Below are 26,052 nucleotides of genomic sequence, written 5' to 3'. Positions count from 1 at the left end.
TCAGAAACATTTCTCATTTGCCACTAAAACAAAATTTTACATTTATTGGAAGCAGGAATCATGAATAGAACAATAATAAGTAACGTTCCTGAATAGTATAGGGGTATCTTAGCAACCCTGCATGACTAAGCTGCATGTTATCAAAGACAAATATATTTATTTACACTTGAGGTTGATAATACGTTTTTATCATGCTGGCCTTGTCAATATTCTATTGAATTTAAATTAAGGGGAGAAAACTTAAGGTTCCTATTTCAGAGGCATACTTTCAAAGTAAAACTGCCACCAAACTGTACCCGGTTTTGTAAAAAACATAATAATAAAATGGCTAAGAATTTAATGGCATGGAAAGAAAATATATTGTTTTCGTGAGATAAACAATATGAGTAATAAATAATTAAAATGCATCTTTGATAACTTTGCTAAACGTCGAAGTAAACATTTACAGGGTCGTGAAGCAAGAGACAATCAATCAATCAAAATCTACGGAAATGGCTAAGAATTTCAGATCAATATCTTGATAACCAAAAAGTATTAACAGAAATACCGAACCAAAGGTAAATTCAAAAAAAGGGGGAGGTTCATAAAATTGACACAATCAAACGTTAGAGTGTACCAACCAAAGGAACGAATGAAAAACAACTATCCCATTCCTGACTTAGTACAGGAATTTTCCGAAGAAAATTGTTGGTTTAACCTGGTTTTATAGCTAGCTTAACCTCCCACTTGTATGACACGAATGTGTGTTACGTTAAAAAAAATTCAAATTAAGAAAAAATGAAATCAAATTTTAAATATTTCCTAAACATATGGTGAGTAATTTCAAGGAAGCTGTACTTAAATCACTTTGTTTCGAAATCTCTTTTATATAGTTGTCGGGTGCGCACAAGCAGTTTAATTAGCCCTATACCACATATTAATGCATACTCTCCGAGAAATTTAATACACAAACCCAATGCGCGGTCTCCTGCCATTTTGAAAGTGTGGGGAGGGGAGGGGGGGTTGCAACCCCCAGAACACAATGAAACGTTCACATAATTAAAAAAAAATTTAAATATAAAAATCCACCACTGCCGGCATACATTCAAAAAGAAGCTCTTGCAGTCCTTTTTATCATTCCCAAACATATTCTTTAACAAATAAATAGTACTTCTTTTTCTATCATATTTATTTTGTTATGTGTTCATTGTTTTGTTTGTCTTTTTTTATTTTAGAAAATTCTAAATCACGTGCAATGGATAACCAAAATATCGAAAACAATTTACCATGGAAACACGAAAGCAAAACCAACGGTTCCAACAATAATCCGAACAAATCATCAAATGGAAACTCTTATTCCGATGTTAAAAATTCAAAAACAGTATTCAATATTAACGGAAATGAAGAAAAAGCTCCATTAGATTTCTATAAAAGTGACGAGAATAAACTAATCTCAGATCTAACAGGAAGTGACGCAAAACCTGACATAGACAAGGAATGGGAAGATAAGCATCTTCGTTACGGATGGTACAACTATAAACCAAGGTAAAAATATAAATATTAAGAAGATGTGGTATAAATTTGAAAACTATCCAACAGAGTGCAAATGACATATATGTTAGCAGCTAGACGTCTCAATAAGGCCTTCAACAATGAACAAGACATATACAGTATACTTACGAAATAATTCCTGTAAGCCATAGATTTGTTGTAAATTTTCACATGGCCTGGGGCGTTATATTCGAATGATATCCCTATAGCGTTCGTATAATTTTTTTTTTTTTAAATTTAATTTGAGAAGGTAATCTCTTTTCAAATGTTGCATAATCCTTATTTAAGTGAAAGAAAAAAAAAATACAAACAAACAAACAAACAAACACACAAACAACCAAAGAAAGAGCATAGACACTAATCTAATTTTGCACCTTTCTTTTTTTCAGATGGGCACAAGTGTTTAATTCCATTCGTTGGTTTGTTTTCTGGACATGTGTTTTTAGTTTAGTGCAAGGTTTTATCGTAAACGGTGTCATCAATGCAGTAATAAGCACGTTAGAAAAAAGATACGAGTTGCCAAGCTCAAAGTCAGGACTAATAGCAAGTTCAAATGACTTTTTTGCGTTTTTTCTTGTCCTAGCGATTAGTTATTATGGAGGAAAAAGGAACAAACCAAAACTAATTGGAATTGGGATTTTAACATTGGGAATAGGATCGTTTGTGTTTTCTCTGCCACAATTTCTGGCAGGAGAATATAATTTTGGATCAACTGGTAAGAATACAATATAAGATGAACAATTATAATTAATAGTTGAATATTTCATTTTTGTAAAATTATAGAGTTTAAAAATTTTGACCGGAGCACATTTGTATGAAGCGCGGAAGTGTTCCATACTATGATGTGCGCATGGTCAAAGCTTTTACATTTCTATAAAACTACAAATAAAATATGTATAAAAATATACAACGTTTAAGAGCATAAACATGACACGGCTTACACGGATCACCCAAAACCACTGTTTTTTTTATAATGAAATTTCTTTATTGTAACAAATAGACTAGCACAACATGTATGAACAAAGGTATACAGAATGGCATATTCACACAAAGGAAGTATTAAATAATAAAACAACTGTTACAATTGAATATATAATGGTGCAACAATAGGTTGAACATAAATAATTATCTAATAACAATGGAATCTAATTCGTTCTTGCAATATCTATTTGTGTTGTTTAAATCAAAATTCGACATTTATTAATTATTCTATAATAGGGGCCAAGGGACTCCAGTATTTGTTATATTCCTCTACAGAGAGGTTTTTAAATGAAATGTATTTTTCTAAGTTCAAGTTTTCCTTTAAATAGTTTTTTAAAGCGTTTAAATTTGGCAATACTTCTTGTAATTTTGTTCGGTTCGGTTCCAAAACCACTGTTATCAATCTTTTTTCTTAACGATTTTTAAAACTACATTATTTTATGAAATAGAGATTAACAGACGGAAAAAATGAGACAGAAAACGACAATAAAATATAAAAGGCCAAAGCAAAACTGTTACAGACAAAACCATGACCAAAAACGAAAAGCGACGAAAAGACAAGACTACAAAACACTATATAAAAACTTACTAAAACTGAACAACTCTAATCCAACCAAAACTCGGTGTTTTCTCAGTTTCGCCAGAAGGATAATCAGATCCTGTTCCACTATTGGCACCCTTTTAACTTAATCTGGGGTTAAAACTTTATATATGTGTGTAAAATGCTATTTTCAACTTCGTGATGAATGTTCAAAATTATCGCTAGCACCTATCATATAACAGTTAACCTTGGTCTGAAATAAGTTCTCTTGTTTTAATCCTTTTATCATTGATATCATTAAGAGGTTGGACCTGGGTTGTCCTCAGTGCTAATCAACGTTTACTGACAGCATATTAACAAAATTTATCTGTAAACATTGATAATTTAAAGGACAGGAATTACTCTATGTATATCACTATGCGCAGCTGTACAAGTCACAATAAGGGTCGATAACTCAGTCCGCATGGTTTGGAGGTCAGTAATCGCAACATTGTCATCGATAGCCACTGTATAAATTTTATTTTATCAATAAATCTATAGGTGCTATATTGTAATTTTGTATCAAGATAATTTGAAGGTGTAGCTTTTCAACTTTGTACTTTATTTGGCCTTTTTAACTTTTTTAATCCGAGCGTCACTGATTACGTAGTCTTTAATTTGTAGACGAAACGCGCGTCCGGCGTACACAATTTCAATCCTGGTATCTGTGATGAGTTTATTGGTTAGTGGTACCTTTGTAATTGAACTATATAAGATAGCAGCCATGTATAAACTCATGAACAATTCATGGATATCACAAGGGGACACGTTTCTGATAACAACAACACTGATCTGACTTTTTAAAATTCAAATATCCTGTCTGCCATATTAGATTACGTCGCAGTCTCACTGTCCTCACTTATGGTGCATCAACAGTTTTTTCCCATGACGTCATATTTTTAAGGACCATGCATAAGTGACCCTTAGTGTTATTGTTAATAAAGATACTTGTATATAAAACTAAATATCACTGGAATCAGAATGTTCTCTAGTTTATAATGAAATAAAAATAAAGTGTACTTTTAATATAATAAAAAAGTTCTATCCAGAGAAAATGGGGAAAAAAAGGCCAAATCTGAACATGTGCATACCCATGTAGGCATGATCCAGGCATATTTCACATAATCAAAACTGTATGAATTTCATAGATTTTTTCCTGGCCTTTTAAAAAATTCTCGCTTCAGGGTACGTTCTCCTGCTTCGAAAAGAGTACAGTGGCTACAAATAAGTTTTCAATATTCACTGCCAAAAATACTGCGACTCTTTTCACAAAAAATCTTAAGAGTAAAATTACTCGTAAGTCATACACATTTCAGTAAAACTTACGATCAATTTTAATCGTAAGAATTTTTGTGAAAAGAGTCGCAGGATGTTTACAGTGTTGTCTCCCCTTAAAACATGTTTATCTAATCTAATTTTTAAAATTATTTTATTTATTCAACCTGTTTTAATTGAAGCTAATTAACTAAATTTTACCATCAAATACATAAAACATGATACTTTTTCACCAATTATGTAAATAAAAGGGATTTCCCTTCATGGCTATTTTTAGTTGGGGAATAACCCCTAATTTTTTATACGAAACTGTTTATAGCACCCTTTCCTAAAATTGATTTTCTCATAATTCAACACAATTTCCGACTTTGTGCAGTATATTTATACACTCGGTATTTAATCATTTTTATGCAATTATATTGGTTTAATTTGACCTTCGATAAGTCTGTAAATTCATAATGTCATTATTTACGTAAGAATGCAGATACAAATATTTTTATTCGGTTGTACATACCTGAATATACGGGTCGCAGAGCTAATCTCGTCATACAGTAAATAATATCTTGCAGAAAGATTTCTGAAACATTTTAAAATTGAAAGGGTTTTCTTATCTAAACGTAAAGAATTTAAAGTGTTTGGAGAGCCTCTTGAATGATGATCTTTTCTTTTAATGGAAATGCAATTAAGCTGTTTTCTTCTTGTTCTTGTGTTTTGTTTGTCTTCTTTAAATGGAAAATAGTTCTTCATAGATACGAAATTTAATATTAAGATCCATGATGCACGCCAGTTTATTTTGTGTGTTTTTTTAATATATAATATATATATGAAATAATATAATGGTGTTACTTAAGCTCGGGACAAAATTGAGAAATTGGATATTATAAAAAAAAATAATTTTGTACGATATCTTTTATTTATTAAATATTTGCAATTCTTATAAAACAAAACTTGCAGATTTTTTTACTTCTTTAAGTGGAATGTCTAAAAAAAAAGGGGGGGTGTGGGGTACATGTTCAACGTTGATTAACACTTTTACTACCGAAACAATTACCGATATCAATAATAACTATGTAAACTTTTGTTCAAAAATTAATACTATATAGTTCCCAACCAAATCTATAAATTATAAGTCCGTTTGGAATATTTCCCCCCGTATTGACAGCTATCTGAAGGCAGGTCACAGGACAACAGTTCTATGTAGGAGTAGCAATCTATCACTTTTATCCAATCAACTCTCCTATATGACAAATATTGACGTGGGATTGTAGTTGAATCAATGTGATTCTTATAATCAAAAACAAAGATATATATATTTTCAAATATTTGGACAAGACTCCTTTTCAAAAGGTTCATGTTAATTTCTGTAAATATATTATATATTCTAGGTACCACAAAGACATCTTTTGATATAGGGTTTACCAAGCTGAACTTGGTAGACAACCAATAGAAAAATATATAAAACGCAAGGAGTTTATACATGGTCAACTTTAATCAAAGATTCTACACAAGAAATACATATTGAAATACAAAAAAATATTTTGCTGTCATAATATGAATGACGTAAAAAAAAAAAGAATAAACAGTTTAAGGTGGTACATAACACTACAGGGAGATAACTCTGTAAAAATCAGCTGAGCTTTTTAATCACGTTCTATTGTTTAGGAAAAATAAAGCTTCTCAATGATCAAAATTAGTGTTTGTTAAAGTGCTATATAGCCAATGAAATTTTTCCGATAAAGTGTGTGGTTCAAGTTTTTTTTTTTATTTTTGTCAAAGGGTCACAGTAAATATTTTGTCAAAAGGAGTAGGTCCGGTAAGGGCCGATTTTGGCCTCAAAATTCAGGTTCATCTGATGAAAGATTTTGGACACTTTTTAAACGCTTAAGTGTCTACTTCAGTCGATTCAATTAGTTTATGTGAAAGATTTGAACTGATTTAGTCATTAAAGACGCTCAATTTCAAGCTTAAATATGAAAAATCTATCAAATATGCCATAATATGTCACTTTTCAGATGGTTTTTGTCAAAAATGAAAGTGGCCGCATCCGTGTTCATTCTCAACCTTTATATATGTTATGTATTATCAGCAAATACAACTTACATTTAAATATAAAGAATGAACACAAATGCGGCCACTTCCATTTTAGACGGAAACCGTCTGAAAATTAACCAAAATGCTAAAATTTCGAAGATTTCAGTAATTTAGCATGACTTAATGATGCTAGTACCCGATACATGTGCATTGTATTGTCAAAAAACAGCCCACATTTATGTAACAGAAGTATTCTTCTTTCCAATAAATAGCTAAACATTTACATTTTAACAATTTTGTAAAACTGCTATATTTTGGGGCCAAAAAGGGGTCTTACTGGGCCTACTCCTTTAATGAAAATTAAACTAGTCAGTCAAGGTGTTTGGTACCACCTTAAACGAAAATTACAAACTTTTTCTTTATAAAAGCGTTAAAGTAAAATAAAAAGACCACGAATTTATCTTAGATATCCAAATTTTAGACATTTATTTACAAAATTTAAAATAAGTGACCATAATTTACTTATAGAAAAGGGCATATATCTGAATATACCTCGAAACCAAAGAACATGTCTAACTTGTAAAACCATAGAAGATGAAAACCACTTTCTCCTCTACTGTCAAAGTGATAAATATTACTTATAAAACTTTTTAATGACATCGCAATATATATTCATATATTTCCAAATCTTTCTGATACTGAAAAACTAGTATTCCTGCTAAATCCTTGAAATATTAACCAAGTGGAAAAAACAGGTTCCTTTATAAAACAGTCTTTGGAGCCGGGGACATGGGACTCTTAGTTATTTTATATGTATTCAAATCAGTTTATTTGTTGTTGTTGTTAATATTTGTCTAATAATTGTATTTGTCACAAGTATCTTGTTTACTTATATGACAATAAAGAATTCTATAATGACATTGTAATAGTTTTGGGACACAGTTATATCAACATCAAAAGGTAATGTACTTTAATGTAGAAGCTGTGGAATGCTGGTTCAAAATAAAATTGATTTTGACAAGTTGCTTTGTAACAACTGAATATTTTATATTCATATGTTTATTACCATGTAAACTTTCAACAATTAGTTTTTGACAAAGTACAAAATAAGTATACATTAACTGAAAATCCACATATATACACAATCATTTAATTACAGTAAATAGTACATTATACCCCTGTCCTCGGTTCTAATGATTTTTTTAATGTAGGACCACAATTTATAATTTACTTGTGGTTTTTAGTATTTGCTTTTGTATAAACTTTAAATGAATTATTTATTTCTAGGTCTGAACTAGTATTGTGTTTGAATTGTGTAACATTGGTACTAAGCATGTTAGCTTCTTTCAAAAGAGGATTTAATTTACAACATTCAAATCTCTTTAAAAATAATAAAGTTTGTAATTTGATATTGAATTGTATAGGAAGTCTCCCCAATTCAGCTCTAGTTGCAAGATAAGATGCATTCTTTCTAGATCCAAGTAAAAATTTACAAAATTCCGAATGTAGTTTTTCATTTGGACTTTTTTCAGCAAAACTTAAAATGTCTATTAAAGACTACTTCTTTTCCAGAATTTAAAGCTCTAATTTTTGCTCCACATAAAGAGATAAGATATGTCTTAATGGGTTACTTCAGAGTTGTATATCATAATTGGCTTTATGAGTGAATCAAAGAGATCAAAGAGGTGTGTGGCATGCCACTTTAAGTGGTAAAACCCAGATAAAGCTTGTTTTCGCTTTTTTACTAGTTCTGTACATTTAAGTAATAAGCATAAAAATGAATATTCTGATACATTCTCAATGTTAGAATTTTTATATTTTACAAATGATGTTCTAGATTAGAGAATATCTTATTAAATATCATGGATTGTGGTCTCATTAATATTTAACAATTATATTTCTCCTTTATAAAAGGGAGGCGAAAGATGCCAAAGGCATACTCAAACTCATAAGTCGAACATAAACTGGTACTGCCATGACAAAATACGAAAAAACGACCTAAAAACAAATAATAGTACACAAAACACAACATATAAGTGACCAAATTACACTTTACATAAGTGGTAAGCCCAAGCCTAACTAACCCTTGCATGGTTGATAACAGATGTTTACTATAGACTGCATTGGCGGATCCAGGGGGTGGGGCGTTCTATGGGTCGGAAAGCGCCTTTTTTTAGATTGAAAAAATATTATGTGAACGTTTCATGGTGTTCCGGGGGTTGGAACCCTCCCCTTTTCAAAATGGTTGGATCCGCGCTTGGACTATCCAATTCGTCAAATTTGCCTTTTATTAAAAAGGGGAGATTATATTACATTCACTCTTCACAGACACACTTGTTTTATTCAATTTTGGAAATTTAATATGAGGGGATAATTATATAATTTACTATATAATATTCTTTTTCAGATTTGAATCAATTTGAAAATGTTTGTAGAAATACAACAGATTCGTGTGAGGGTCCACAGGAAAAGAAATCTCATTTACAGAAATATTTATATGTGTTTATGCTTGGCAATGCCTTACATGGAGCAGGTTCAACTCCCATGTTTACTCTCGGGACAACATTCATCGACGAGAACACAAAGGCGGAAATGACATCTCTATATCTTGGTATGTTTGGATTCGGTCAGGAAAAACTTCACCGATATACAGCGTTTAAAAAAAACGTTGAGAATTCACTATCTGATTAAAGTCAACACAATCATAAATTGTCATCTTTGAAACTAGTCAAGTTTGGAATTTGTATGGCCCCTAATTGATAAGCATATGACATTAACTTTATAAATAGTATGCACTTGAAGCGCTTTTCCTGATTACCTTCACAAGGAACTCTAATAACCCCAAGAAATGAAACCAAGGATATATAAATTCATTTTTTACATGAATACATAAGAAACTTTTTAACCAAAAGGACCTAAAAATAGCCAAATTTGTCTAAGGTCAACTTATATATATATATTTCATGTAACATCAAGCTGGAGAGAATTTCTGTCAAATAATTGCATGCAGCAGATACACCTTCACGCGCTTTCTTTGAAAACAAGTATAGAAAATACACCTGTACTTGCTTAGCTGTACTAGTCTATTTGCCAATTACCCTTTGCCGACTGTAGTAAAAGAGCTGATGTCTATTCTTAGCATGATCAGTTAAAAGTGATTTATTAATATACGTTTATACTAATTTTTATATAAAAAAAATAGCTATTGGTATCAGAAGTTTTTACCTTACAAAAGAATAATGTAATCAAAAGATTTCAAAAACTAAAAGATTACGTACATATCGCACAGATAAATTTGGTCTTTCCGCTAGAAATGGAAAGTTATGTTCCTCCTAGTGAAAAGAACGTACAAAACGGATCTCTGATTACAGGGTCGGTTACGGAAATTGCAAATAGACTACTAGTATTAGAAAATTCTGTTGTATTTCTAAACGCGATACATTTAGAGCGATTTTTTTACTTTTAAGGAAATTTCATAGAGTTTTTGTAAAGTACTAGGAAACATCGTCATGAACATGTGGGTGTAAAAAAGCCAATTGTACAGTCCTTATTTCTAAAAATGTACCCTTGCAAGGTAAACGTAAGCAACTATAATGACAAAAAAACGCAACACAAATGAGGTGGAATTGCTAATCCAATTCTTTGTAATTTCATAACGAGTTTAAAAATACCACTCAAAGTTCGTTACCTGAAACAAATGTTGCAGATTAGCAAGTGTAGTTTGGTGTTGTTGCTAAAATAAGCATGCGCGATTTTCTATTCATTTTGGAATAAAGACTGGATCTTCAAATACTTCGAAAAGTTCTAATACTTGTTACAAATTAACATTTTCCTTCTAGAGTTACACTTCTTATACTGGTACTGATAGATTGCACAAAATTCAAAGAAAAACATACTAGAATCATTCAGAAAAAGAAATTGTGAAAAAAATATATTCTGAATGGTGGTGTTTAATTATTTAAAACTTTCCAATAGACTAATATATATATATATGGGACGACCAGAAAAACAGATGGTGCGTGTTATTATGTCTTAGTCGTGTGTCCCGTTGACCGTATGTTGTCTGTTAAAAAGAAGATTGCCCACTGTTGTTATAGAAATGCAATTACCCTAGTAAGACATAATTACTTCTCAAAATGCATTGTTATGTGCCTCTATAATGATTGCTGTTATAGATTGATTTTCTAATGTAGGTTCTCCAAAAGGAAACATTGATTTTATCTTTCAACATACGGGAAACTCCAACAATTCACAAACTTGCCAAAATTACTTCACACAGAATACATAGCTGTGCATCTAAATATAGATGAACCTTTTTCTTTGACAGACATATTTTGGGCCTTTCCGATAATAAACAAGGACTTTGACACTTTAACATACCAGACAGGATGTCAATCAATACACAATATCCAACATTTTACATCGGAAAGGATCAATGATTGACAGAATTACCTTTTACTGTACTATGCGTATGGTAGGGTTTACATGAACACAGCACGTGTTTCTAAAAAAAAAAAAAGGAAAACAACACGTTTTAAATTTCATTCGTCAGAAGCGCTTTTCTGGATTTTCCTTCATCCGGAACGCTCAAAGCCGAATATTTGAAAGCCAAGGATGTATAAGAATCGAAACAGACGAAGAGCTATGTTACCAAAAAGGACATACAAATAATAGCCAAATCCATTTAAAATCAACTTTGCCTGAGGGAGTTGAAACTTTAGTTTCTTTATAATTTCAAAATTGGTATTCGGACAATTTTAGAAAGGTTTATTAAAATCGTTGCATTAATTACGCATTTGCGTGCATTATTTATATATATACTCCAATGGGTGTATTTTTACAAACCTCTTTTTGTCGAGCCTGCGACTTTTGTCGCAGAAAGCTCGACATAGAGAAAGTGATCCCGCGGCGGCGTTAGCTAACTTCTTAAAAGCTTTATATTTTAGAAGCTAGAAGACAAAGGTTGCTTCATTCTTTATATATAGATGCCTTATGTTACGAAGTTTCCGTCTGTCATATGTCCATTGTCCTTGACCTCATTTTCATGCTTCAGTGACTACTTGAAAAAAATGTCAACATTTATTGTAATGTTAATTTCTTTCTTATTATGAGTAATAAGATAACTACATGTATATTTAGTATGTGCGTACCTTGCAATGTCCTCATGCCCGTCAGACAATTTTCATTTGACCTCGACCTCATTTCATGGATCAGTGACCAAGGTTAAGTTTTCGTGGTCAAGTCCATATATCAGATACTATAAGCAGTAGGTCTACTACATTTGGTATATGGAATGATTGTAAGGTGTACATGTCCAACTGGTATGTATCATCTGACCTTGACCTCATTTTCATGGTTCAGTAGTCAAAGTTAAGTTTTGAGTTTTGGTCTTTTTTTTTCTAATACTACATGCAATAGGTCAACTATATTTGGTGTATGGAAATATTTTATGATGTACATGTCAGTCTCGCAGGTTTTATTTGACCTTGACCTCATTTTCATGGTTCATTTCTCAGTGCTAAGTTCTTGTGTTTTGGTCTGTTTTTCGTCAACCATAAGCAATAGATCAACTATATGTGTTGTATGGAAGGATTGTAAGGTGTACATGTACATGTCTGTCTGGCAGGTATCATCTGACCTTGACCTCGTTTTCATGGTTCATTGGTCAATGTTAAGTTTTTATGGTTAAGTTTGTTTCTTAGATACTATAAGCAATAGGTCAACTATATTTAATGAATACATTGATTGTAAGGTGTGCATATCTGACTGGCATGGTTCATCTGACCTTGACCTCATTTTCATGGTTCATTGGTCAATGTTAAGTTTTCTTGGTTAAGACTGTTTCTTAGAAACTATAAGCAATAGGTCAACTATGTTTGGTTTATTGAATGATTGTAAGGTGTACATGTATTTCTCGTTTGGTTTATCTGACCTTGACCTCATTTTCTTGGATCATGTTAAGTTTATGTGTTACTTGTAGTAAAGCTTTATATTTAGGACTATCGACATAAAATCAATGGTTAGTAAAGAAGGCGAGACATTTTAGCGTGTGCACTCTTGTTTGAAAATGTTTTTAAATCTCATAAACTCAGAAACCCAACTTTTCGTGAAATAGATAGTGAATGTCTCAATGTGCTACCTACAAGGCAGGCTGACACAAGGCTTATTTCTTGTTTTTTTACATTATTGAGTTCAAAAATATCATGCCAAACCCATATATTGATTGATTGATTGATTGAATGAATTGTGTTTAACGCCACTTTCAGTACTATTGGCTATTTTGTTTGGTTTTGTTTTTTTTGGTACCGCTATACATGTATATCGCAAAGAGTTCTGCGTTTTAGTGTTTTATTTTAGAAACACCTCTGAAATTTTGTATGTTCTAAATAAAACTTAAAAAAAACCCAGCAGCAACAGCAAAATAATTCTTATTTTATTATCTATCGTAGGACTTATATATGCTGCCGCATCTATTGGGGTAGCTGCTGGTTACATGGGTGGAGGACAAACTCTTTGGCTCTTCACCGACTTCTACAGAAAAGATCCTTCTGAGTGAGTGTACTATAAAGCCGACGAAACCGTATGAGTTTTTCTAATTGTTGAAGGATATACGATGGCCTTTGATTACCTACATCCACTTCATATAAACTCATTTATAGGACCGTTGTCTCATTGACAATCATACCACATCTCCTTAAGTTTTATATACTAGTAGTTTGTTTTCTTTGTTTTTGTTTTATTTGGCAAATAATTTGTCCAATTTGATTGTTTACTTTTGTAGATTGCTGTCTTTGATTTTTTTTATACTTTCTAGATGAGAACCCCACTATTTACTCCCGTCTTAAAACTCAATGATTTAAATTAGTCATCATGCATTTAAAATATTTTTGATAAGATAAAAGGTCTCCGCCAAAGTATACTTGTACCCATTCCTTCCAGTATAAAAAAGCCTCTTGAAAATAAACACAAAATATTTTCTGAAATACACTCTAATTGTTCTACATGAATTTCCAACAATTAAAAATCAATCTGATTCACTTTCCGTTGTGTTTCGTTGAAAATTGATGACATTAAAACTATTGTTTTCCTTTGCTAATCAGATCTTTGTCAACAGCACGACGGGTGCCACATGTGGAGCAGAATCTGCTTACCCTTCCGGAGCACCTGAGATCACCCCAAGTTTTTGACGGGGTTTTTGTTGCTCAGTCTGTAGTTTTCTATGTTGTGTTTTGTGTACTGTTGTTGGTCTGATGGTCTTTTCTTTTTTAGCCATGGCGTTGTCAGTTTATTTTTGACTTATGAGTTTGAATGTCCCTTTGGTATCTTTCGACTCTCTTCTTATACAATGTTGTAATACATTTAAGTTGAACCATACTCATTTTTTTTAAACTTCTAGTTGAACTGATGAAACAACAAAGACATAATTATGGCGCTAGACAGAATCTTGTAAGATTTGTATAAAAAAACGTTAAAATTATAAAACACTTTTGCATTGTTAATCCTATGTGCCAAAAAAAAAGGAAAAGTGAAATTTACGTTAATGAGACAGAAGTGATATTTACGTTAATGAGACAGAAGTGAGATTTACGTCTATGAGACAAAAGTGAGATTTACGTCAATGAGACAGAAGTGAGATTTACGTCGATGAGACAGAAGTGAGATTTACGTCTATGAGACAGAAGTGAGATTTACGTCGATGAGACAGAAGTGAGATTTACGTCGATGAGACAGAAGTTAGATTTACGTCGATGAGACAGAAGTGAGATTTACGTCAATGAGACAGAAATGAGATTTACGTTAATGAGACAGAAGTGAGATTTACGTCAATGAGACAACGATACGTCAACACACACACAAAAGAAAAGAAAAACACAGGAAGAATCTATGTTTTTATTTAAAAAAAGGTATTGTATTCCGTAACTTGTACGGTCTAATACAAAGAAGGGTTCATATTCATATCACACTAGCATATTCTCGTCCTGAATATGCATTTAATTTGCCACTGGACATAAAACAGCCGTACAGCAATCCCTTTCACTGAAAGGGATAAAACTTGACCTACATTTTTTAACTTAATCTCATTTGCAAATCTATAAAATAGTTGTGCATTCCATAATTTTATTATCTTATTTTACTTCCCAATAGAATATCTATAACACCCGCTGATCCCCGCTGGGTTGGTGCCTGGTGGCTAAGTTTCCTCGCCAGTGGTGCTATTATGTTCATTGTTGCCATACCAATGATCGCCTACCCAAAACAGTTACCAGGTAATTACAATACGATAAGCAATCTAATTAAAAAACGATCTCGCAACGGCATTGCTCCCGTTTTCTGATATGTCGCGATGGGAAGCCGGTTTTTGATTAAATTGTACGATAATGTAAAGGAAACACAATACGTGTTTGCTCTGATCATTATGGCGTTTTTCATTTAATTAAAAACATCTTAGAAAGGAAAAAGTGATTACAATATAGTTAATTATTTGGTTCGAGACGCACCTGAACGCTTCAAGGCCGTTGTGCATAACCCGTTAGTTGATTAACACAAACAGAAAGACAAAGTTCAGAAACTCATCAATTACAATTTTTCACTTTGAATTTTATTTTACTACTTCATTTCAAGGTTCTGCACTAATAAAAACTGACCGCCACAAAATAGCCAATAGTACAGAAAGTTGCGTTAAATACCAATCAATCAATAAATTTCAAGGAATTAAACGCCTAATAAGTACAATGAATATATAAATATATATGACGACGAGGGTTATTTTAATGACCTTGACTACCCATGGGGGTCTTGCACGGTCGGCCCTGGCTTGCGCTTTTTCTGGCATTTAAATAACTCTTTTTTACCTTATGGTATGAATATAGAAATGTACGTACTTAAAAATTGTAAAACAAAAACTGCCTTCGCTTGTTTCCAGCATTAATTTTACTTTTTTATTGCCTTTCAAAAGAGATTTTCTAAACTCAGTAATGGAAAATGGAATATGGTATATAATTCAAGACACAAATTGCAAGACCAGGTGCGGAGTCAGACAGGTGGACGCGCTGCAAAAACAGGGAAAAAAAGTTAAAATATCAGTCATTTGTTTGTCAAAATATGGTCCTCTACCCCCCCCCCCCCCCCCCCCCATTTGTTTGTCAAAATATGGTCCTCTAATCTGACATAGATGTTCACTATATATATATATATATATATATATAGTGACCATCTATGTCAGATATCATTTGCATAAGAATGCATTTATAATCAAATGCATCTAATTATTCAGGTAGCGCTGGAATTCAAGCAAAACGAAAGTCAGAAGCCTATCAAGGAAAACAAGTCAAGAAAGTAAAAGACGAGAATTTTGGAAAATCTTGGAAGGATTTTCCGATAGCCATGTGGAATTTAGTAGGTACATGTTAAGAGAGGAAAAACTGATATAAATATTTTGTTTTTCTTTTTTTGGCGTTCTGTATGAAATATTTGAGAAAAATACTTAAAACACACAAATCATGCCAATGTTTGTTTGTATGTTTTCTTACTATTTTTTTTATATCAAGCGAATATTGTATTAGAAAAAATGGTATAAAATTTCAAGTAAAACGCGGTAGTAATGTAAATTCATTAAAATAAACGGAAATGGAATAAATATACTATACATATACCGAGTGCAAAGAAAAAGCAACCCCTAGATGTTATATTCCGTTAATTAAAAAAATTAAGTGACCGATATTCCTTGGAAGTTGACCAATCATTCTAAAATTCTGAATATCTCCTAGGATGTAAAGACGGTACATTTTAATCAATTTTCAGTCCTTTTTGATTCTCAAATTGTAGTGTTAACAAATTCCATATTTTAGATTAAAAAAACAAAGTTTTAAATTACAATACAGGGGCGGATCCAGCCATTTTTAAAAGGGGGGGGGGGTGTTCCCAACCTAAGAGAAAGGGGGAGTTTCCAACTATATGTCCCCATTCAAATGCATTGATCGTCAATAAAGGGGGGTTCCAATCCCCGGACCCCCCCTACCTGGATCCGCCACTGCAATATCCCACAGAACTGCTGACCGTGTTATATGTTTTTAAGCTAAGTATAGAAAACCAATGCTTATTATTCGGTTGAACCTTTTTAAATAGAACATGAATATAGGATAATACTCTGAAATTTTTGGGGTTTTTTTCTTGTTCGTTCAATCTAAATCAATAAAATTGTCTTTATAAATTGTCAGTCATTTGAATAATACCTATTTTTTACAGGTTATGAATCCTACATTTCTGTTCATGTCATTGGGAGCTTGCACTGAAGGAGCTATTATTAGTGGAGTTGCAACATTTGGACCAAAGTTCTTCGCTGAGAAATTCAACTTACCACCAGCGTTTGCTGGTTTGATAATGGGTATTTGAAATAATAACTTATGTAGCTTCCATACAATAAAGAAATGTGGTATGATTTCCAATGAGACAACTGTCCACCACAGATGAAATGATGGGGACGTTTTCAACTACTATTATAGGTCGCCGAAAAGTCAGTCGTCAATAATGATTAAAACCCATACTGCATAGTAAGCTAAAAAAGGCCCCGACATAACAAAATTAAAACAATTCAAATGAGAAAACCCATTAAACAATTCAAATGAGAAAACCAATTACAAAACAACAAACGAAAAATACAAAAGTATGTTTTGTGCAAATTTGAAATAAGGTATAAGTATTTATTGTTAAATATAGAAGAAGAAGACAGATTTATTACAAAAAGGCGGACGATACCAAAGAGACAGTCAAAACTCATAAGTCGAAGAGAAACCAACAAAACTATGACGAAAACGACGAAAAGTTAAACAAGAGTCGACAACAAATACATAGAAAATTGAAGACTACTAAACGATCCCCACCAAAAATCCGATGCTGATCTCAGGAAGGAAAAACAAAATGGCTACCATTTCTTGTGATATCAGAAACCGAAGCTTTTTGAAATATCAGTTTGCAAAGTTTTACTTTCGTTCCCAATGTAAACAATATATTCATGCACGATACAAACCAACTAACTGTACTGCAATCTATATACGTACTGGATACCACAAAATTTAATTTGAAAACAAATTAGCAGACGGATAAAGAATTATAAGAATAAAACGTATTACTTCTGAAGTTTATTGATGTGTAAACTGAAACCAATTAACTCATAAACGAATAAGAATTTTCTGTAATAAAAGTTTGTGAGCTAGTTGGTGCAGTTACACGCGAATTAAATACGTAAATTGCGTTTAATTCTACAATAAATGAATTTAAATGTTACTTCCGTGAAAGCTTTAGAAGTAAAACTAGACATGAAACCTTAAGCTTTTAGTTTCATCAATAGAAACCGTAAAAATCTAACGGATACTGTTTGTTTGTTAAACTAAAACAACAGTTGTCTCAGTTTTCATTATATTCGTTTCTTCATTTTATTGCAATAAGACCTTTTTGTCACGACATGTCCTTTTGTTTTTGTTTGTTTTTATTGAACCGCCTCGGTTGTGCTAGTCTCGAGTGCGAGAGGTCGTGGGTTCGATCCTTGACCGGGTAAAACCAAAGACTTCAACATGTGTATTTACTACTACTCTGCTAAGTACAAAAAATGTATGCAACATTAAAACGTAACAACAAAGACTGATCGGCTCGAAGTCAGAATCATGTGACCGGGTAGGATAGCATGTCTTCCTGTGGACTGTTATCTTGTGAATTAGCACATTAAAACACCCAGCTCCGTGTGTCGATCTAGTACAAAGCAGAGGTTATTCATGAGACATTATCCTTTTCTCGTCCTGACTATTCATCTAATTTGCCACTGGACATTAAACAGTCGTCCATGAAAATTTGCTTGTTTTTTTATTTTTATTTTGCTCAATATACATGTACATACGGCTACAAGTTAGAGGTTTGGCGCCCCGTCAGATATGTTTTTCAATCAACCGATTTTATTGACGAAGTGGTAAGAAGAGCGCAATTACATGGCGATGCATGTTCCAAGAGATGTTGCTAGATATGTCAGCATTTTATTTCAGCCACAACAAAGTAAATGACATGATGTGGAAAAGATGATAAAAGAGCAGTCTGCCGTCTTGCTTCAAAAAGAGGGACGAAAGATACCAGAGGGACATTCAAACTCATAGATCGAAAACAAACTGACAACGCCATGGCCAAAAATAAAAAGACAAACAGACAAATAATAGTACAGATGACACAACATAGAAAACTAAAGTCCAAGCAACACGAACCCCACCAAAAACTGGGGGTGATCTCAGGTGCTCCGGAAGGGTAAGCAGATCCTGCTCCACATGTGACACCCGTCGTGTTGCTTATGTTATTACAAATCCGGTAAATAGTCTAATACGGTAGGTCACATTCGTGAAAAGGGAGTTACGACATAAGGAACATATCCGATATCATCTGTGAAACGGTTATTCCATAAAGGTCAACTTCAAAAGTTTGAATATGGCAGTCAAACACTACTTTGTTTTGATATTCCCCAGAATTGAAAATATGTCTTTTAACATTAATTTTGAATATATATTGAAATACTATATACAGCCCATTCATAATTCGGTATTATTATAGGTTGTGTAACAGTTCCAGGAGCCGGTGGGGGTATGTTTGTGGGAGGATATGTTGTGAAAAAGAAGAAACTGAAGTGTCGAAGTATCATCCGGTTTAATTTAGCACTTGGTTTCATTGCTTTATTTTTTGGTTGCTTATTTCTAATTGAATGCCCAACCCAACGCATTAGTGGTGTAACAATAGATTATAAAACACATAGGTAACTAACGTTTAATTACATGTATACTTGCATGCATAATGTAATATTAAATATTATAGATTTACACTAGCAACATGCCGGGTGCAAATAGTAGAGCAGAAATGTCTTGAACCCTACGGAATCACAGAATGTTACCCCCTGTTTTTGATGGGGCTTTTGCAGTTCAATCAAGTTTCATGAGGGTCGTAATGGGGTACCTTCATGACGAATAACGGTAAAAAATTCTTGCCAAATGACGTTAACGGTAATTTTTGGTGCATGACGATAAAATGTACTCTTTCTTTTAGACGATAAAAAAATCAACTGATTTTGACGAATCACGTTAAATCTTTTCCAAAAATAACGGTAACGATAATTATTTGAGACCTCTGACCTTTTAACCAATTTGACGCTAACGATAGCCAAAAATGACCATTTGACGCCTGACGGTAAAGGGCATTTATACCTTCTTTCATGTGTAGTGTTGCATGTAACTGGTCTTGTTTTTCTTCTCTACCTTATTTATCAATAGTGTTAACCATATGCCCCCCTTTATTGTATCTTTATACTATTTTTGAAAGCTTCAATACTGTTTTCTTGTCGTCCACATTAAAGTACATTACAAACAGGTAGCCATGAAAACAATATTTTATTGATTCTATAAGATATTTTAAATATTGCAAGGAAAAATATAAACGATGACATGATCACAAAAATTCATATTAAGAACTACAAAATGTTTAGATTTAATCGATGCCCCGACGGAATTACGCATTACTGTTATCTTATTTCAATTGTTTCATATGGAAAATTCACATTAGATTTGCATTTTAAACAATATTATTCATTAAATTTCAGAAAATATCCAAGACTTTAATCTGTTGTTTTCAATCATATTAAATTTTGACCTTGAGAAAATATTTCTTATTATAGAACAACTCTGACTTTAAAGATGGTTTAAATTGATTATAAGGAATCTATTTTTGTGGAAAATAGTAATTACCAAAGTACATTTTAAGTTCACTACTTCTTTCTTTGTCTACAGAAACAGAGATTCTGATCACAATTTAGGGGCAACATGTAATGCGGAATGCGGATGTTCAGCTATGGTATATGAACCCGTATGTGGATTAGATGGCTCACAGTATTTTTCACCATGTCACGCTGGGTGTTCATCTAAGCATTCCTTTATAAAATCACCAATGGGACCTATCAAGGTAACACAAAAAGAGGGGAAAGAAACGAAGGGGACATTCAAAACTCAAAAGTCGAAGAGAAACTGACAAAAATGATAAAAACAACGAAAAGACAAACAAGTCCATAAAACATTACATAAAGAACTCAAGACTTAGCAACACGAACCATCAACTTCAAGGGTGACATCCGGTGCCCCGGAAGGGTACGCTGATTCTGTCAACCAATGTGCTAGTAAATTAAGCATGGAATAACAAGTAAATGAAGTTCTATTACAATACAAAGAAGACACTGTAAACTTCACTATTTAATTGTTCAAGCTAATTTTGTGGTTTATAGAACAAACCACGTTTTGTTACTGAGAGCATGACAACAAACTAAGCAAGTTATATCAAAATAGATACACGTGTAATGCAGAAGTAAGAGATAGAAGATCATATTTAACTTTTAAGTTACTATACTTATCCTAAGAGTATAGGCACAAAGTCTGTTTTCACTGTTATGATAGAACGAAAGAAAGGTTTAAAAACCGTCTAGATTGAAAAAAATGAAGTTAAGTTTCAGAGACAGAAATAAAAAATTGTGTCCAATTGTTGTCCAACTTTTATTAATATATTAACCATTAAATATATATGATGTTGTAGATGTATTTGGACTGTGAATGTGTTGAAGAAAGCATAACATATAAGATGAACAACTCTATGAATAAACAACTAGAACAAACAGATCAGATGAGTAAAACGACAATGCCTTCAATTGGTTTCTCAAGGACTACGAACTCTATGTTATCAAATTCATCAAACATGACTGGTCCAATAGGTCCTCCAATGGGAGCATATCAAGGAATTTGTATGTCCGACTGTATTTTGATGTACGTTGTGGCGCCGTTATTGTTCATCGGAATGTTTCTGACTTTTTCAACAGTGTCACCATGTCAAACTGCAACAATGAGGTATGACAGTAATAACCTTAAATACGAGAGAAGCTCTAGTATATTGATAGGGTTCGGTTGACAAAATTTGAGCACGAGTTACTTCCCCCTCCAAAATGGCGACAAGGGAAATAACGCAAAAACTTAAATTACGTCATATCGAAACATATCTATTGTATGTATAGAATATACTGAAAACAAAATTTAGTCTAAATTTGAAATAACTATTATGATCATAATTAGGGCCCCGCCAAATGTCGGGTCGCCCTTTAGTGATCAGTCTGTCCGTCCGTCCGTAACAAATTGTGTTCACTCTATATCTAGAGAACCGTTATAATTTCATACTTTATACTTGACATGTATATTAACCAACACCAGAGGGTGTTTCATAATGTATGTAAAACTTCCTAGGTCAAAGGTCAAGGTCAAAAACTTTGGTTTCAGTTGACAACCCCATGTCCTATGGTAAAGATCGTGTCCGCTCTATCAGTAAAGCTATTTCTGATTTGTTTTTACAGTATGTCTTTATGGTGTGTTAATATACCACTGTCTCGGGTAAGGGGAGGGTTTGACGCTCAAGAAACATGGTTTGGTCCTGTCTGTCCTAAGCCTGAAGTCCGTTATCTAGTGGTTGCGGTTGGTTGCTTTCAGTCATAATTTTCTTCGTTTATTTTCGTGGTATAAATCAGGCCGTTAGTTTTTTTTTTTTGTATTGCTATATGAAATCTCTTAATATCAAAAAAGGACATGAGGTATGATTGCTTGAAAGCTGTACCATGAGCGCAAGATACGCCCGTCACCCTTTTAGTCTGTCTTTATGCTTTAAATGAATGTATATGATCAACTGGAAATACTGTCCGAAGTGTTGACGACAGACGGCCGGACAGACCGACAACGGTTATACCATAATACGTCCCGTAAACGAGCGTATAAAAACTCGTACCACATTCTTTGACACAGGGAAGGATATTTTATCTGCAACTGGAATATTGTAGAGTTTTTACTGAGTTAGGGACATACATTTTGCATTGACACAGGCCACCTACGGACCCCCAGAAGAGTTGTTGCCATAATTTTTAAACGCGTCGAGGCACGGCCCTCTCTCTACATGAGGTTTCGGATATAACTTCCCCATATCGATTAAACGTGGCTGTGTATTCAAACACCCTGCATTACAAAACGAACACGCTTCTCTAGCCGAATCCCAGACATCAGGTGACTATATGTCTATACCCCAGTCATCCCTTGAGATTATAATTTTTGGAGTTACATGTAATGGCAAGTCTTTGGTAGCCGTATTGCATGTATTTATTCTCATTTCTTTATACTATGGGCGATTCAGAATTTTTTCAGTAACTAAGGTTCCAACTCCCCTAGGCAAAGTTGAACTTGAATGAATTTGGCTATTCTGTTTATTTCCTTTAGATGAATTTGGCTATTCTGTTTATGTCCTTTAGATGAATTTGGCTATTCTGTTTATGTCCTTTAGATGAATTTGGCTATTCTGTTTATGTCCTTAAGATGAATTTGGCTATTCTGTTTATGTCCTTAAGATGAATTTGGCTATTCTGTTTATGTCCTTAAGATGAATTTGGCTATTCTGTTTATGTCCTTTAGATGAATTTGGCTATTCTGTTTATGTCCTTTAGATGAATTTGGCTATTTTGTTTATGTCCTTTAGATGAATTTGGCTATTCTGTTTATTTCCTTTAGATGAATTTGGCTATTCTGTTTATGTCCTTTAGGTCATATAGCTCCTAACGTTGACGCATATTTAAGAATCTATGACATTCAAATGTTTAGGTTTGAGCGTACTGAATGATGATCCATTAGTGTCTTTTGTTTTTTTGTGTCATTAGGTTACCCTCTTGTTGACCTTATCCAAGGTCATCCTTTTATCCTTTTGGTTATGAAAAATCTCTCAAAAAGACATTATATTTTTACATATAAAAATTCTATGATATTATTGAGATATGTTGCAACATTATAAAAATTTCCTTTAATACAAAGAAAGAATGAGAAAGCAAACATAGCCGCAACACATTGCACAGCAAAAATCATATAACATATAACCTCCGGGGCAAATTTTTCTTTCTCTCTTTGTTTTCTGATTATTTCTTTTTACTTATTTGCTATTTGTTATTTTTCATTTACTACTAGCTATTTTTTCTATCAATATACCGAAAATATCAGTATAAAAACGTTACAAAAAGTCATAATATTTTGTGAAAAGACTAAATGAATACACTAAAAACTTGAGATTTAACTTGAATTATGTAAATTAAACAAGTTTTACGTAAAACTAAATGAGGGAAAATTTTACCACAGTGAATGTTGAAGATTATGACGATTTGTTTGATCAAGTATTACAAAACCAACGTTAATATGATGTTTTAAACTTTCAACAGTTTTTGATGATATCGGAGCCCAATGGATTTTCCCGATTATAACAAAATCCACCAGACTATTTATTTAAATTATTATGGTCAAGTCAGGGTTACCGTGTTTTTTTTTAAAACTGTATCATTTATATGATTTTGAATATTTTGCACGTAAATTTTTAAAAAAATAAATGGAATACTTTATATTGTAGATGCGTTCCACAATCTGAAAGAGCTCTAGCAATAGGATTCCAGTGGCTATTGTTGCGATTATTAGGTTTGTTTGTTGGCGTTTTGCGCTACTTTGTTCAATTTCATGATTGATTTATAAGTATAGGTTAATAGACTTACTTAATACAAAATATCACTTGGAAACATATGACACAGACGATCGCAATCAATTTGTCCATTTGTGAATATTTCAAAGTTTGAGTACTTATATGTTAGTTATAATAGTTGACACCTGCATAAAAAAGGGGGTAGCATTTTAAATATTTTTGATAATTTTGAAGATGAGATATGTGGGATATGTTAATGAGACTATCGTCTTGAACATGCATTAACTATTTGCCACTGGACGTAAAGCAAACAGCAGTCAATAATCATTAGACTACAATCCAAAGACACAAACACCAAAAGACGCCGGAATAGCAACATGCAGTCTTCAACAATAGGCAGCATGGATAGTCTATATATTATAAGTGTGTTGAAATATTTTCCTTCGCGGAAAAAAATTGAAAAAAGTAAAGTATAAGCGAAACAAAGTATAAGCGTTATATATACAAATAAGAGGTATTTATCAAGTGCTCATATTTGAAAGTATGGATACATGAAAGACAAAGAACGAAAATACACTTTTTTTTGTTTGAAAAAGAAAGATCATTCGCCGTATCAGTTCAGTGACAAAGTTCTCACCGAAACACCGAAACAGATTGTTGGTTTTCGATTCCTCCTTTCAATACATATAACAATTGTATGGCGAAACGATGCATGTAACATATATATTTCTTGCCTTTAATAATGTAGTTCATCTACAGTGATCTAACCTGTCAACACTGAGGTTGCGAGTTCGAATTCCGCTCTTGGCATTAGCGTTAAATTTTAAGAACTCAATTGACTAGGATAACCAGCTTTCCTATCGAATACCGGTAATTCTCTCCGGGTATCCCGGCTTCCTTCACAAATACAAACTGCCGCCATGATATAATCAAGAGTCCTGAAAGAGGCGTTAAACACCAACAATCAATCAATCAACAACAACAACTGCAAATAATGATAATGATAATAATATTAATGATTATAATATATCTTTACAGGTACGACCCCTGGTCCAGTAATGCTCGGTGCTATCATTGATAGTGCTTGTAAAGTATGGCAGAATATTTGTGGGGAGACGGGTAACTGCTGGATCTATCAAAAGACGGACATGGGAATCAAAATTTTTATATGGTGGTGTTTAATGAAAGGTTTAGCAGTACTGTTTTATTTCCTAGCTCAATATTTTTACAAGGCACCACCGGAAGACGCTGATACAGAGTGCGCTGAAAAACTAATGCATCCGGTTGAACAGTTGGAAACACGAGAGAGTGTCTTATAAAAAGGTGTGGAGTTGATAAATGCATACCTATCATAGTCCATTTCTAGACATATCATAACTGTTGGACAATACTGGTATTTTTTTCAGGGATACAATTCATTTTATCATCATCATATTTAAGTAAATACATTTACTATTTATAAATATGTATCGCATGCTTCAAACGTGACAACTTGTTAACGACGAGCTATCAGAAATCTATTTTAGAACGACAAGGTCTTGACCGAAGCAATCGACTATCTGACAAAATGTATATTGTATATGTTCTATTAAATGCTTACCCTTATGTTTAACAGTGTTGTGTTTGTTTTGCTTTGGGCTTTTTTTTTGTTAGGATAGAACTGTCTACCTTTTATTTTTATTAACGGTGACCTATATATATAGTTACTTCCATTCACGACATTTTGACTATGGCGAATAGCTGTTTTATTGGCAATCATACCACATCTCTTTATTTTAGATATACGATTTATTTTTCTATTCTCAGATGTTAGTTCGGTGCAGTACAGTTGTCATATTATATTGATATATATTTCCTACAATGTACAAAATTCAATATTGTATATATCTATGATTTGACGACATACTAAAACGTAAATCATAAGCAAAAAAGTTAAAGTTTGTCGTCGAATCATAAATATATACAATATTCGTACATTGAAGGAAAATATTTATCAATTTATTTATACGAGAATTAGAAATAAAGAAAAAACGAGGCAATAATACTGTACGAATATTGTTTTATCCTGCAATTTAACTTTCAACTTAAACGTATAGTGTTTAATGAAA

At 32.8% G+C, this 26,052-nt stretch overlaps 1 protein-coding gene across 1 annotated transcript; it reads left to right on the top strand.

Annotated features, from left to right (window-relative positions):
• The first annotated feature begins 1,219 nt into the window (after positions 1–1,219).
• LOC127717992 (solute carrier organic anion transporter family member 4A1-like) lies at positions 1,220–25,549 on the top strand. The gene is made up of 12 exons (XM_052223868.1): positions 1,220–1,524; positions 1,920–2,245; positions 8,805–9,008; positions 12,847–12,949; positions 14,543–14,664; positions 15,672–15,793; positions 16,643–16,781; positions 18,983–19,181; positions 20,206–20,377; positions 20,999–21,306; positions 23,879–23,943; positions 24,983–25,549. The coding sequence occupies exons 1-12, from the start codon at positions 1,235–1,237 to the stop codon at positions 25,261–25,263; spliced, it is 2,331 nt and encodes a 776-aa protein (XP_052079828.1). The 5' UTR covers positions 1,220–1,234; the 3' UTR covers positions 25,264–25,549.
• Positions 25,550–26,052: the final 503 nt, after the last annotated feature.

This window comes from Mytilus californianus, unplaced genomic scaffold, assembly GCF_021869535.1.
Source record: "Mytilus californianus isolate M0D057914Y unplaced genomic scaffold, xbMytCali1.0.p SCAF_10, whole genome shotgun sequence".
NCBI classification, from domain to species: domain Eukaryota; kingdom Metazoa; phylum Mollusca; class Bivalvia; order Mytilida; family Mytilidae; genus Mytilus; species Mytilus californianus.
Note: the sequence above shows the minus strand (reverse complement) of the source record. Positions and strands in the feature narration are given on the sequence as shown.